The sequence below is a fragment of the Physella acuta genome, unplaced genomic scaffold (genome assembly GCF_028476545.2).
Source record: "Physella acuta isolate Inbredline_101_S28 unplaced genomic scaffold, ASM2847654v3 ptg002288l, whole genome shotgun sequence".
NCBI classification, from domain to species: Eukaryota; Metazoa; Mollusca; class Gastropoda; family Physidae; genus Physella; species Physella acuta.
Window position 1 is genome coordinate 164,510 of NW_026733786.1, and position 16,235 is coordinate 180,744.

The window sequence follows — 16,235 nt, forward strand, 5'->3', positions numbered from 1 at the left end:
TCCAACGGATGACGGGTAGTCTAGTATAGATCTAAATGTTGAATTTTTAAAAATAATATTTTAGAATTGATTTACTTAGCTTTTCATTAATACTGTCTTTTATTGCATTTTTTTGCTCTCTTTTTTAGTTTTGCATCTGATTAACGATTTTCGTTAACTTTTAATGTTTGTTTTAATTTGTATCGAATGTATTAAATAAAGCAAGTCAACAAAACGACATATTGGCATAGAACTTACAAAATCTGGCCATCTAAACAACCAAAGGCGAATGTAATCGATCATACATAAATACTGCATGAGTTGAAAAATAAATTGATAAACGTAGGGCACAGCGCCTCTTACTTATTACTCTTAAGCCTATAAATTAATTTTCAGCCTAAACTTAATTTTTTTATCAAATAAGTTAACTTAAACAATACACTTCATCTTGAGTCTTAGATTATTAGGTGACGTGAGGTTATAGATCAAATAATGAACATGTCATATCCGCCTTATCCGGCCTACTCTCGGTTACTAGATCTAGATCTACAACTTACTTGACTTGACACTTGACACAATGATTATTAATTCTGATTAGGGCCTATTTATTTGATTATTGATTTGATTAGGCCCATTAATAAAATTAATTTAAATTTATTTAATATTTGTATTTTATTATATTGAGTAATAATAGTCATAATTTACTAATTCTATGCGCACACAAACTATTCAATCTTATTCTAGATCTAGTAAGAAAGTACTAAGTCAAAGTCTAACTACTAACTATAACTTATTACCTAGATCTAGTTACAAGATCTAGAAACTAGTAAAACAAATAAAAGAATGACCAGACACCCCCATCCAGAATTCTTGTTTTTCTTAGCTTGGCTGCTGTTAACAAGTTTGGTCGCATCTGATGAAAACATTACTAGGCCTACTCACTACTCTTAATGTTTATTAATATTAATTAGACTTATTAATAGACCTCCCTGAAAAGTTTAGAATATCCTAGTGTTTTGTTTAAAAACTGGTGCATGAAACATTTTTGCAACTTTTAAAAAACATAAATCCTTGTAAAATGTGCAAAATAATTAATAAAATTTAAATAGTCACCGTCTGTCACAAGTCTAGCTTCCAATGATTTTACAGTCCTAAACAATATATTACAGAATCTATTGTTTTTGCAATTTTTTAAGTAACCTGTAATACTAATACAGTATATTTAGCCTATTCATTAGTGTAATATTGTATAATATATTTAAACAGAAATACAGCAACCATGGGGAAAATGAAAAGAATGAGACAAAAGCTGCATACAGCAGCTGCAAAAGTAAAGGCTAAGAACAAAACAGAAGATCAAGAAATGATGGAGGAGTCTACAATAACAGTGGTATGTCACTGTATAACTATCAGCCTCTTCATATGATTTTAAAAATATTTTCTTAAAGAGTTTAACACAGTCATGTGCAAGTAGCATCATGATTCTTGTGGACCCCTTGTTCAGCATAGTGATACAACCACATCTTTCTATTGCACTTTGATGTGATTTGTCCAAGTTGCTTCACTGTCAACAGATTTTTCATGTTTGTTTTTGTACCTACTTTTTTCTTGGATATTCCATTCAGTTACCTGATTTGCTTCATTTTATTTCCATAGTTTGATGTTAATAATTTTCTCAAGCTAGCTAATGTTTATGTTCATCCATTTACTAAAGTCTAAATATAGTCATACTGTTTTCTATATATTGTATTGCAAATTTCTTTACTCTATTATTAACTGAAAATAAAAACATTTGAATTTCTGTTTTGCATTTTGATTATTTAAGTTTATCTTTTACAGCCACATAAAGCAAGCTCAACAGCTAATGTACCGAGGGGTGAAAATTTGTTTCAAAATCTTAAAATAGCAGCCACAGATTTAATAACACAGAAACTTCCAGATTTTGATGCTCGAAGTACTATAACAAGCAAGACTTTCAAAGGACAGAACTTGAAGAAGAAAGACAAACAAAAAATTAGACATGATGTTTGGATGTCTAGTAAGTAACATGCACCTATAAAAAAAAATGTTACATTTTTTTTAACTTATTACATTATGATTGTCTAATTAACAAAAATATTTATGTCTTAATTTAGAAATCGATGCTGTTCAGGGTGCCAAAAAGAAAGAAATAGAAAGAAAAAGAAAACAGAAAGTTCCTATAGTAGGGGACCTAACTCCTATGGAAGATGCCCTACCAACACTTGAGCTTTTGTTGAAGAAAACCACTGAGAGTGCCTCATCTAGGTTTGCTGCATCTTTCTGTGTTTTATTGATAAGATAATGAATATTATTTTATTTTATTTTTTGCTGATTGATATCTGACCATATTAAGGTTTTTAAATTGAATTTTCATATTTTATTTGTAGAAAAAATGCAGAAAAACCAAGACCAATACCTAAAGAGAGCAGAAGGAAGAAACAAATGTAAGTTCCATTTTACTACCTAACTAAAATTTTCAGATGTAAACAATGGAAAAAGCTACATCTTAGTAAATACCTTTAGAAAATTCAGTAGTAAACAGATTTTTGATGGACATCAGAAACATGGGAAGAGATGGTTTTTTTTCAGTACCCAAAATTATAAACTATGCTTGTATTGGTCAAAATATATTATTTAAAAATTTACTGGCTTATTTGATGAATTAGATTCAAATAATTTGAAAAGTATAGTAAAGTAACAAATCATTCGCCTAGGAAACCCCTGGGTCTATTCAGCTCTATTGAGTACATGACTAGTCTGGGCTTGTAAATGTAAAATTTGCAAAACATTCATGTGTTTAGGTCATAGGGTCAGATGAGCTACACAAATATTTAACACAGGCATTTGTCTATCAGCCCCCATCCCCTCCACCCCCTGGAGAAAATTTTTTTTTTTTTTAAATCTTGTAACTTTGAGATGAAAAATGTGTGAGCTAAATTATCTGTCTAAATGGGATTTGTATCTTCACAGGTTGAGGTTTTAGATTAGAAAATATTAAATAAATAGTTGTATATTTATTGAAGCCTCAGCAAAATAATATATTTTGTTTTAATTTATTCAACACCAAACTTGAATTTATTTCTTCATAAATTTTTTTTTTTATTAGGATTGATGACATTTCTCTGTTTCACAAGATTGTTCAACACCCCCTCTTTCAACAAAATGCTGAAACAACTATTAAAGAGCATTTAAAACATAAGCTGATGTTGGAGAATGAAAAGAACACCTAGTAGTGATTTGTTTTGTTGTAATGCAGTATGAATGAGCAAAGGGTTTAAATGTTTTTGGTTGCATTGTATACCTGGTGTAAAATCTTTGTATTTAAACAATGTTTATGTGCATTTATAAAAAATTGAATGGTTCTATATAAAGTGATTATTTGCTCTTATATCTTAATGTTTGAGAAAATAAAATAATAATATAATCTTTTGTTTTCTTGTTGAATCTTCATCTTTTCCTGTTTTTGCTCAAGACACATGGAGCAGATGAAGTAGAGTTCATCTGTTTTAGTGACCTCTGCATAGGTAATGTAATGTGTTTAGCATTATGCCCAGCCACCTTAGTCTCCTTGATGTGTGTCAGGTACCCTGAGAGCTATGGACTTGAACCCTGAGTAAAGCTTGATACGATACTTGTGGGGTAACCGTCACTGCTCTACCATCCAACCAGCACTATATTAACTTTAATAGATCATCCAGAAATGACGAAGAGTTTTATAATTTTTACTTCCCCTTCCCACGATCATATCAGGCACATTCCCTTAAAATGAGGTAACTCTCCCCTTCAAATTTTTTTTAAAGCTATGATTTCTTTCTAAAATAAATCAGGTAGATCTGTGTATATCTATTTATATCAAGTAAGTCTTTTTAAAATACAGTTTCTAAATTCAGAAACTACTTTTCGAAATGCAAGTGTGATAACATACTTTCTTTACCTCCACACATCATAGCAAGTCCAAACCCCTGCACAACTTTGAGAATTAAGACATAGAAAACCCCTGAACTGCAATAGTGTCACTAGAATTAGAGTAATGTAAGGCTACTGTAATTAACCTTGGTGTATGCTAAAAAGAACCATCACTAAAAACAAATTGCAATAAATACTTGACATAAGGCAAACACCATCAAAACTGGTCAAAAATCAGGTCATCTGACCAAGACATTAAACACTGGACAGTTATGTAGTTGGTAGCTTATTACTCCAGCAGTAATGATTGGAGATAATGTAATTATGTTATCTAAAAATTAAAAACCTGCATATACAAGATGAATACTAGGCAGAAAATCAATCAGCTTTATTTACTAACTACGATTATGCAGATCCTGCAATACAAATTTATAATTTTTTATCAAATAAAAGAAAACAGGTCATTTCTCATGTCTTTTATTTTTGCTAAATTAAAATAAATGTTATAAATATCTTCAAAATTCTGCACACATTGGACAAAAATACTCTAACACACTGGGAATGGTTTAATGGGACAATAGATTAGCGATATTTAACTACCCTCAACCGTTAAACAAAGTCAACCTCAGTCTTAAGAATTGAATTATAATGAATTATATAAAAAAAATTTAACAACATTGAGGCAGTTAATACAGTAAAAACATGAACGTTAAACAGATCTCTAATGTATATATAAAGTAAGTAAATTTTAACTGTAAAGAAAAATGGAAGACCATTTATGAACTAACTTTTGATTAATAAATCCTAAATCAACAGGATTAATAAAATTAAAATAATCTCAATGATGGTATGTTTATACTGTGTCCAATAAAACTAATATCTAACTATCACATAATACAGCAAACACATTTTTTAAAAATCACACTGCAACTTTAGCAATATACCAGAAGAAAAACATTTATTCCAGCAGAAGAATCTAGTAATGATGAAAAGGCACAAATAAATTGTCAAACATGCACATTGATTTGGAACAATTGTTCAGTTCTGGGTATTTAAGTATTGACTAGCTCTCAAGTTATCTGATATTGGGGGGAAAAAAGTGTGGCTGCCCCTTTTTCTGCTTATGCAACATGAAAACAAACTGGCTTTTTTCCTTACTAACCTTAAAAACTGAAGAAAAAAATATAACTTACTTGCATAGCAAGCAACATATCAGTTCACTTGCATAGCAAGTGAAGTAGTTTTAGTGCTATGATTTTTTTAAATACCACATTTTATGCTTTCACTAACATAAAACCACATAAACTTTTAAAATAAATTGGCTGATTCTTCCTAAAATACAAGAAAATCTTTTTGATAATAGTTTATCCTTATAAGTAGCAGTAGCAAAAGACAATGTTAAGCAAAGCTATGCAGTACAACCTACTGCTATTACAGAATGGTAACAATAACTAAAACAATGTAATTTCAACATCAACATACCGTCATTTTATAGGTTCGAATTCACAATAATTTATGGACATTGGTTTAAATATAACACTATGATAAGTGATAGCAAAACAGGTAACAGTATATTCTAACCTTTCAATACTTACAAGTTCTTTCTGAATTGTATTACAGTGACAAAAAATTAAAGTATCATTCAACCACAAGTGTAATGTTTATAGGCACTACCAATATCATGGCTTTATGCCATCTAATGACAAAGGTTTCATAATTTCATCACTAGATGACTTAATACACAACTTAAATGCCAGTTTACATTAAGAAAAAAACTTGCCGTTAAAAATATTTTTTTGCAACAGAAATTCATTATATTGTTAAACGGTGGTTAAGTAAATTAAAAAAAAAACATCTTTGGATGGTTAATGTTTTTTTTTTATCCGAAATCAATTTTAACAATTTTGGCAAGAATCGAATGAGCACTGAATTTTTGTTTATATTTCATGGACTGATACTCTATCAAGTAAGGATTTGTTTTTTTTTCTTATATGTGAAACTGAATTTCTTTTAAATTAAAGAGGTCCTTTTAAATAAACTTAAAGTTCATCATGTTTTGGACCACTAAATTCATCATGAGAAATAAAGCCATCTTTATCTTTATCTTCATGGTTAAAAATCTGGGTAATAATTTCTTTGTGTTGGCTATCATCATCGGGTGCTTTTCCGCCAGCTTTAGCAGCTTGCTTCTTCAAATAATCTGAAACCTGTGGAATTGCACATTAGTGTTTAAAAGTATTTTTAAAAATTATTTTGTAAAAATTAAAAAATGATATAAATATGAAAAATTATATAAATATGAACAAATAATACTGGCAAACTGAACTATAATGAACTAGGGTAAATACATTTAACTCTTTATTTATACATATCACTTTAATTTTAAGTTAGAAATAGTGTAGACCTACCTCATCTTGTGAAAGCTGTTTATCATTGTCAGTGTCAATCTCTTTGAACACATTAGGGGGAGGTGCTCCTTCTTTGAGACCAACCAACTCAACCTCAAAAGTAAGTCCAGCATTAGGTGGAATCATTGCTCCTAAACATCAAGAAGATTTAAATTAGTATAAATGTCAAGATTTAAAATAAAAACATTAAAAATAAATTGATTAAAACACTGAGCGGTCATGTGACAACCAGGTGTTCCTTGTTGAGATCTGTAAAATACTATTAATCAGGGTGAAGTACATTATAATCAAATGCAGCCATTGTGGATTATCAGATATTTTAAAGCCTATGCTTAAGACTGGCCTTAACCTTAATGCACACACAACCTAAATCCCTTAATAAAACCTTTGTATTTCTACCCTACACATTTATCAGCAGGGTCTACGCACTTAGTGTATGAGAGCAGCCTAGTAGCTTGTAACGGAAGAGGTAAAAAAAAGAAAAGTTCCCTTTTGGGCCTAATTATCCATACGGCAGATGAAGTTTATTTTTTTTATCAGGGCATATGAAGAGTTGATTTTGGGTAATAGTCATATGCCCCGCTGCCTTTACTTTCTCTAACATTATTAAGGTGCCCATCATAGCTAGGTCGACTATTGGATGTCCAACAGACTCTAGTCCTAGATCTAAACTTGAGACTTCCATGCTAGTAGTCAAGGGTTCTACCATCTGACCACTCTGTCCATAATGAAAAAGGCAATGGTTATTATTTGTAGAAAAATGTGGATGTTCTTTACCTGCACCTTGCTCTCCGTAACCTTTGGTTGATGGAATGATCAGCTTTCTTTTCTCCCCAACACACATATCAAGGAGACCTTCATCCCATCCTTTAATTACTTGACCAGTACCCAACTGAAATTCAAATGGCTGATCTCTGTCGAAACTGAAAATGTAAATAGTAAATAGCTATGAAATTTATAATTTGAATAGAAAGTGTTAGCTTCACACCAAAAATTATAAGCAATTTAATTAAATCAGTTGGAATATATCTAGATCTAGGCCTATATATAGATCTAGGTAATTTAGGCTAAACTATATCTAAATTTAGATCTAAAACTAATAGTAATAGTGAAAAGAGTAGTAAGCCTAATATAATTAAATAAGTAGTAGATTTAGATCTAACAAGTCACAAGTAGACTATGTACTAGGATGGCCTCCCGATTCTCACTGCCCAGCATATTTTTTTTCCCTGTTACCCAGCGGTTTGCTTTTGCGGCTAAGTGAGTTTGACCGTTTAGTAAATTTTTTCCTCTCCGTTCTTGAACAGTCAAATTTAATGTGGAAATTGTTTTTCTACTTAAAAATGGACTTGGCCTGGCTTTTTATCTTTTGATTTTATTTTCATGGATTATTCAAAATGAAGTTTTTCATTGAAAATAAGGTAAGTTTAATTTATTGTTTAAAATTAACCATAGGACGGATGTCTTTTTTTATTGATTGCTAAAGTCCCTACACCATTTTCCCCTATCATACTGAAATTTGAAAGTGTTTAGATATAGACTATTACTAGAGAGTAGTAGAGATCTAGCTATCTAGATTTCTAGTCTACTAGATTCTAGTACTACTCTATGTCTAAATATTTTTTGTAAAATACTAGTCTACTAGATTCTAGATATAGATCTTGTGTCTAAAAAGCCAGTCTAAGGTCTAAATGGCTTACCTGGAGTCAAACTTTGTTCCCGATTCAGTTAGCGTGCCGGTATAATGCATTGAAAGCATATCATATCGTTTACTTTTTTTGTCACAATCCTCTGGTGGTGGGGTGAGAATTTCAATAACAACTTTATTAGGGTCTGCATTTCCGTCTGCTACAGGTTCTTCATCTGCATAACCTATTACAAAAAATGATAATACGAGTACTGCAACAATACGAAGCGTACGAAAAGCCATGTTGAGTTTTATTTAGGCTATAAACGACTTTGAAGACTTGTGAATATTATTTCTATTCCTATACCGCGAGCTGTGCAACAAAAGTGGCTTGTATCTAGAACCCTAGTTCTAGTTGTAGACGGTATATTTACGACGTGGCAACTTTCGTTTTCAGTGTGGTCTACAATCTGAACTAGCCTACTACTGATGTTACGTTTATGAACAAATCGATGGCAGTGGTATGAGACGAGGCTGTTTATTGGACAGCAGACAACTTCAAGAAACCGTGTGCTCCATTCATTGGTTGCTCAGTTGAAGTCGGTGACCTGTTCCCAAAAATGACACGTAGGGTCTAACTCTAAAATCTTAATATCGCTGTGCGCTGGTCAAGGCCTAATAAAAATAATAGTTGTAATTTTTGTTAAAAATCTCATTTTATTTTTAAATATTAAGTGATTTGATTTTGAATGTATTGATAAGTGTTCTATTTAGATCTAGATTCTAGATCTATATTGCTTGACAATTGAAAGTTTCATTTTTTTTTAAATTTTTAGAAGAATTAACAGTAATTTCAAAATTAGTGCCTAAGCTTTGCCTAAAAATTAAAATTTAACCGGCTGGGCTGGGAGGACAATGAGAGCGAGTATTTCGAGACCGGAGCATAAAAAGCTGTTTTAAACTCAATATCTAGATCTGCCTAAGGGGTCATCAATAAATGACGTCACGCTTTTTTGACGATTTTTTCCTCGCCCCCCTCCCCTCCGTCACACGTCGTCACAAAAAGCCAGACCCCCCTAAAATGACGTCACGCCTATGCCTACAACCCCCCCCCCCCCTCAAAATCGCATTTGAATTTTTTTTCAACATCTATATTTTTCTAAAATCTTAACTGTCTGAACTCTGTCAAAATAGAGTATTTTAATCAATTCCTATACAATTTATTAAAACAGTTTTCTAAAACGCGAAATAACGTCTGAAATTCGTTTTCTAACATTGCTTTTGTATAACGCAAAAGTGTGACGGCGCACCATTGAACCCCCCCCCCCTCATTTATGGACGACCTCTAAGTTGAAGTATTTTTTTTTTAAAAGTAATGTAGATCTATTGCTGCTTTAAAAAAAAAAGAGCCTTATCTTGAAGGCTGCAGTATGACAAGATGGCGCATACGCGTACTAAAGCCGATTATGTTCAGGGTTGTCGCGGGACGAGGACCAAGGCTAAAAAAAAAACTCACAACATTCCGGTGAAACATGCATTTCCCCAGGTCAATAATGATTATTTAAAGTTGAATAGTTTTTAGGTATGAACTTACGATTCCGACAAAAAAGAAGGGAGGGGGGGGGATCAGTAGCCTAGCGACGGGGGACATATGTCCCCGGGCGCCGACCTTGGGGGGCGCCAAAATGGGTTGGAAAAATATATTGAAAGGTCGAGGGGGGTCCAAATCGAAAGTTTGAGGGGGTGCAAATCGAAATCTTGAGGGGGGTACATATCGAAAGTTTGAGGGGGGGGTGCAAATCATAATCTTGAGGGGGGTGCAAATCGAAAAGTTTGTCCCCGGGCGCCGGGAAGGGTCGCTACGCCTCTGGTGGGGGGGGGGGGGGGGGGTTGGACACACCCTAATGGAAACTTGCAAACTATAGAGAAATTTGAGTTGTATTAGTACAAACATTGTCAGCCCAAAAAGTCCGGAGCTGTAAAGTTTTTAAATATATCCAGAAAAGAAAGCATAACGAAATACATTATATACACATTCTTATACACACACACACACACACACACACTATATATATATATATATATATATATATATATATATATATATATATATATATATATATATATATATATATATATATATATATATATATATAATTTTTTTCTTTTTTTATTTGGTGGTGGGGGTGGGGTGACACTCGACGTAGTGACTCCACTGTAAACGCATAAGCATTAAGGGCATTAAGTATATACACACACACACACACACACATATATATATATATATATATATATATATATATATATATATATCTTTCGTTCATTACAATAGTCTTAAATCGCTTTACATCCGTCTCTAACTACGCTACATAGGGAGATTTCTCTAATAATAAATTAGTATTAGACTCCTAAAACAACACATTAGACTAATCTGTGTGTGAGTATTAGTCTATAATACATACTTTGGTATTGGGAGATTTAAAAAACGTAAAACATTATACAGTATTTGCTCAATTTCTAGGGGATAAAGATTTGAGTTTGATATTTTACTTGAGGAAAATATAGCCATGTCCTGATCCTCTATTATTAAAAAAAAAAAAAGAAAAAAAACCTTTCTGTTTTCAAACAGCTGGATGTCAACATAAGAACACTGCTGAGGTTAATAGGCGTACATTATTCCACCCAATCCCTTTCCTTTCCCTTCTGTTTCAGACGTGAACTGCTCGTGTGATCGTTCATGCATGTTATAGATTGTGATCGTAATGAGCCAATTGTAGTGCAGCCTCGAGGCGTGCTTAGAGACCATACGGGATATAAATGGTTAACTGGGGGTTACAGAAATGTTTGAATGTTTTTAGATTCGGTTTATAACTGTAAATTCTGAGAACAAGGCTAGTTAGATATCAATGACGGAGTATCTATCTAGATAACTTCAGATGTAGAAAAGGCTAGTCAAATATGAATGACGGATAATCAGAGTTTCTTCCAGGCGCTTCGCCCCCCCCCCCCCCCGAAATTTTTTTACCGCACCCCGAAAGAAATGAAATTTATATAATTTATATAGAAAATATATACTTTTAACAGTGTCCGTCCCCCCCCCCCAAAGAAAGTTTACCCCCCCCCCCCCGAAAATTTCAAGTGCCCCCCCCCCCCCCCGGGAGAAAAAAGTCTGGAAGAAACATTGCGGATAATCTATCTAGACAACATCAGGTCAGTGGCGTAGCCAGGGGGGGGGGGGTAGGGGGGTCATAACCCCCCCCCCCATAGACCTCTCGGTATATATATAAAGTATGAGGGGGGTGTAAATCAAAAGTTTGAGGGGGGGGGGGGGGGGGGCAAAAATCGAAAGTTTGTCCCCGGGTAAAAATTTGAACCACTCCCCCCCCCCCCCCCCAATGAGACGATCCTGGCTACGCTACTGCATCAGATGTAGACAAAGCTAATTAGATATGAATGACGGAGTATCTGGTTGGTTGGTGTTGTGTTGTTTGTTATAGATTATAAACTTTAAACATAAATTGTCAAATACCCATGCTCGAATGCCGACAATTTGAATTAAAATTTAAAAAAAAATTATTTGAAAAATCTGCAATCAGACAAATATTTGATAGACCAATTGGTTTAAATTTAAGCGGTAGCAAACTGAAAATTCGCCAAAGAGGTATAATACATAGGATGTAATAATTTGTGTAAATAGAAATTATCCAAATGAATTTGCCCCAGATTCTTCTAGCTACCATACTTATATAATCACTTGTAAGATGTAGTTGTGTCACAACCTGGGACGATATATTTTAGTTTGTAACACCTAATTAAAAAATCGTAAAATGTACTGTCTAGAACAAGGTTTAATTTTAATCCACTTAAAAACAAAAGCTTATTAAGGGAGAAAGAGAGTAGAAAGATACCAAACCGAAAATACAAAGGGGGTGAAGTGACACCCTCAGTTACAGCACACAGGTACACCCGACCTAGTGACGCCATTTGTTAAGATGAACTAACTTGCCAGTTAGAAATTCTATTCATACAAATTATTGATAGTCGGCCTTGTTTACTACAGTTTACAGAAGGCCGAATGTATAAATTTCGATTGTCAATGTTTTCCCTACGTGTTGCACGTTACTTGCAGGTGTGCTAGCGTAAACAACTGGTCTATTGTTACACCGTGGTTGTCTCCTAACAGGTGTGACAAGCGAGGTGTTCAACCACAAAGGCGGGTCAATAAATCAATACCCATAACAGACGTGGCCTCACAATTCCTATCTACAAATCTTAGCGTCACACGTTGTAAATGTGCATTTTTAAATGTCACTTATCATCACGTTTATATATGTGTGTTTCTTCCAGACTTTTTTCTCCGGTGGGGCACTTGATATTTTCGAGGGGGGGGGGGGGGAGGGGCGGTCAACATTTTCCGGAGGGGCGGACACTGGTAAAAGTATATATTTTCTATATAAATTCCATCTCGTTCGGGGGTGCGGTAGACTTTCCCCCGAAGAGGTTCCTGCTGGATTCACGTCGTAGATAATTAAACTATTGTAGAGCAAGTAAGTGGTTATTGACTGAACTGTTACAGATTTAAATTGTCGCAGGTTACTCGGGAGCGTTGTATAGGTTAAAACTAACCTGGCTCTAACTCCAGTCCTAACTTTACAAACCAACGTGTTACGTTATGCCATTTTAGTTTTTGTTACGTCCCTTGTATTTTTATATTTATTTGTATATCATAGTTACGCCCCTTGAATAATCCGTGCTGATGTGTAGCTGTGGAGACACAGTTATGGAAGATGGAGCTGGAGCTGTCTGTTATCAGTAATAAAATACTTGAGTCAACTCGAAGAAGTCTTTTATTTATTCTAATTAAAAGAAATCAAGTAATCGGCTATGTTTGCGTTCAGTCCATTATCGGCAGCAATATCTTCCATCGGCGGCCAACTGCAGTACTAAGTTTTCTGTTCTGGTTTTTTTCTCTTCTACTGGTTTATCACGTGGTCTATCTGGGTGGGAGGGGTCAGTGTGGTCCGGTCAGGAAAGCTCATGTATAGTGAATTACGTTTTCTAACACTCATAGACACACATATACACGCACGCACGCACACACACACACACACATAGACTACAAGCGTAACCATCCCGCGCGTTGCTGCGGTCTCAGAAGGACTGGCGCAATGTTTTAAGAGTATTTCATCAACGTATTACAAATTGTGTATTTTTAGATCCGTGTCCTTGTCATTTAAATGCAAACAAAGCAGTTGGTGGAGCGCGGGTTTGTCCAAACTACCACCCAAACATCACAGAGCGTGCTGTACGAGTAAGAACGCCTTGATTGTACCTTAATTAACCTCCGTAATATTAAATTTAGAACCTATTTCGGCGACCGCTCAAATGTGAGGGCCATCGCGGGGTCACGGGGTGCGCTATGGAGCAACCAGTTACATTTCAAAAGGGGCGCCGTGTAAAGCCGCTGGTTTGATTTAATCATTGAATGTCGTGTGCCGTCGTGTCCCATACTGTACAGAAGACTTAGCCTAACCTGACTTAACCTGGCCTAAAATGACTGAAGAAATATAGTATTGCTGGTCCGTAGCCAATAGGTAGAGCTATACAGAGGCGTAGCGAGGGGGGGGGGGGGCGGGGGTGCGGACCGCACCGGGTGACAACATTTAGGGGGGTGAAACCAAGGCAAAAAATAGCAAAATATATAGAGAAAAACTTGAGGGGGGTGCAAATCGAAAACTTGAAGGGGGGGGGGGGTGCAAATCGAAAGTTTGAGGGGGGGGGGTACAAATAGAAAATTTGAAAGTTTGTCCCTAAGGGTCGCTACGCCTCTGGGGGGTGACACCGTTAAGTGCCGCACCGGGTGACACCCGACCTCGCTACGCCACTGGAGCTTTATACAGGACACAAGTAGACATATTTTCATAACATAAATGTTAACTTACCAAAATAAAATAGAAAATCAAAGCCCACGTTGAAAATTCGAATTGGACTGAAACAAAATTGATGAAAAACGTAATGTGCGAGCCGCTTCATTTTACCATTACATGTTAATTTTCATTTAAGGTTCCTAGCAATGCTTCGAATTTTAATAACGTGATCAAAATATGGATGTAGGCCACTGGTATAGTTTCTTTCAGGCATCTATTCGGGGGGGGGGGGGGGGGGGGTGGAGAATGGCTGACCCCCCCCCTCCCAAAGAAAGTCTACACCCCCCCCCCCCCCCCCCCCCCCCGCAGAAAAAAGTCTTGAAGAAACACTGGCCACTTGTGTCAACGTACGACTGTTATTTTTAGCCCATACTTTCCCCTAGATCTAAATCACTATCACTGCCTTTGATTATGTGTATTTCAGTAACTTTCGCCCATTTATGTTAGACATAAAAAAAAAAGTTTGAAACAACAGGCTAGGTGTTGAGGAAGAGGTTATGAGCAATTTTCTCTAGAATAATGCAATTTCCATAATACAGTTTTAAAATTCAATATTTTTGTAGTACCAAATTTTTAGTATCCTTATCGGATGGGATGGGGGTGGGGGCTTGATTTGATAAATGTTTTATACTACGAGGAGTCGTGGTCCATAAATTGTTGATGTTATATAATGCTTTTTTGAGGTAGGGGAGGTTACAACTTAAAACATTTCCTGTTTTTTTTTTGTTATGGTGTTATCTATGTGTTATAGGCCCAGGGGCGGAACTACAGTGCCGCCAGACCCCGCAATGCGGGGGGGGGGGTAAATATAGTTTTTATAGTTATATAGTTTTTTAGTTATATACAAAGGAATTTTTCTTTCATTTTTGACTTGATGGTTGTTTTGTTAAAAATTACCGTAGCTGCGGTTGGATTATCTTTATTATATAGACACCATCCCCGCGTCTTGTATATTCTTTTTCCCTTTGTTTTTAAACCACTGTGAAAGCCGAGTCTTTCTCCTACAATTAAACTTATCAAAGATAAGCAAATGTTCAAACCACTTCCATGACTTATTTCCCTTTTTTTAAAATAATCAAATAGGGGTTATCATTAGCTCCTTTTAATAAATTTGTACTAAACAAATTAAAAAGCAATTACTTCTCTTAATTATTATTTTTTTATAAGTAATTATTAAAGAATGACATTGTATAAATAAGAAATGTGTTAAATCAATAATATTTTAAAATCAATAATATAAATAAAAAAAATATAAAAATAAACATAACACGAGACACCATTACTTATACAAAGCTTTCATGTTTTATATTATTTTGACCGAGCAGATTTCAAGAGGGCATCTATCAAAAACTAATTAAAACTGATTTTCACAAAACACACTAATGCACTTACACCAGGGGTCGGCAACCTTTTGAGACAGAAGAGCCAAAAGTTACAATTTACCTAATTACTAAGTTTTTAAAGAGCCGCCAACATTTTTATACTATTATTATTAATATTATGATCTTTAATTAGGATTTGATATATATATGTATATATATATATATATATATATATATATATATATATATATATATATATATATATATATATATATATATATATATATATATATATATATATATATATATATGTTACGGTCAAAGCCCGAAGTCGGCCAATCCGCGGATTGGCCAATATCGCCTCCCATAGGTCGGTCAAAGTCCGAAACTTTGCTTGATTTCGGCCTTTGGCCGGCCAGTCTGCGGACTGGCCATGGTGGACCGGCCAAAGTCTTAATTAGAAGATCATCTGGCTAGGGACGACCGGCCAAAGTCCGAATTAGAAGATCATGAGCAGATTTTGGTTTTTTTTTTATGCCGTAATGATCATGAAATTAAGTCTTTATTGATTATTAATTAAAGTAAATGACAGAAACATTCAAATTTTTTATAGTACTATATAGCTGCTTGTTATTTTTACACTTGCAGCGATTTGTTGTGCACTTATTTGTGCAATTGCAGCGAGTGTAGCCTTGTCCCCCAGTCAATGATTGTGAAGATGCGATGGTTCGTAGTGAATTTTCCTCAGTGCCAACTGACAACAATAAGAGCAGTTTTTCGTGAAGAATTGAAAACTCACTTCTAGCATACAGTTGTTTTAGAACACCATGTTCCGTTCCTAATTTGTAGAAACCGCCCTCGACGCTCATGACAACTGCAATCACGCTTCGGGGATCACCGTGACCTCTGTCAACATCTGGAAAACGGATGCGTACATTGTCACCCACTTCACCATCTTTAAATTTTGTATTTGATGTTTTAAGCATCTTAGCACCTTGAGTTTGCAAGCCAGTATGAGCTGCTGATCTGTGTTCCATGATGTCTT

At 34.7% G+C, this 16,235-nt stretch overlaps 2 protein-coding genes across 3 annotated transcripts; one reads left to right on the top strand and one right to left on the bottom strand.

Annotated features, from left to right (window-relative positions):
- The first annotated feature begins 236 nt into the window (after positions 1-236).
- LOC131932815 (ribosome biogenesis protein SLX9 homolog) lies at positions 237-3,429 on the top strand. 2 transcript variants are annotated; one of them, XM_059289719.1, is made up of 6 exons: positions 237-321; positions 1,246-1,369; positions 1,819-2,017; positions 2,115-2,265; positions 2,388-2,444; positions 3,107-3,429. In XM_059289719.1, the coding sequence occupies exons 2-6, from the start codon at positions 1,259-1,261 to the stop codon at positions 3,228-3,230; spliced, it is 642 nt and encodes a 213-aa protein (XP_059145702.1). In that variant the 5' UTR covers positions 237-321; positions 1,246-1,258; the 3' UTR covers positions 3,231-3,429. The 2 variants fall into 2 exon arrangements, with proteins under 2 accessions (XP_059145702.1, XP_059145703.1); XM_059289720.1 differs by lacking the exon at positions 237-321 and adding an exon at positions 347-446.
- Positions 3,430-4,367: 938 nt separating this feature from the next.
- LOC131932824 (uncharacterized) lies at positions 4,368-8,461 on the bottom strand. Its single transcript, XM_059289730.1, has 4 exons — positions 8,015-8,461; positions 7,092-7,237; positions 6,315-6,445; positions 4,368-6,113 (listed from the first exon to the last, which is right to left on the bottom strand). The coding sequence occupies exons 1-4, from the start codon at positions 8,242-8,244 to the stop codon at positions 5,946-5,948; spliced, it is 675 nt and encodes a 224-aa protein (XP_059145713.1). The 5' UTR covers positions 8,245-8,461; the 3' UTR covers positions 4,368-5,945.
- Between the last annotated feature and the right edge of the window lie 7,774 nt (positions 8,462-16,235).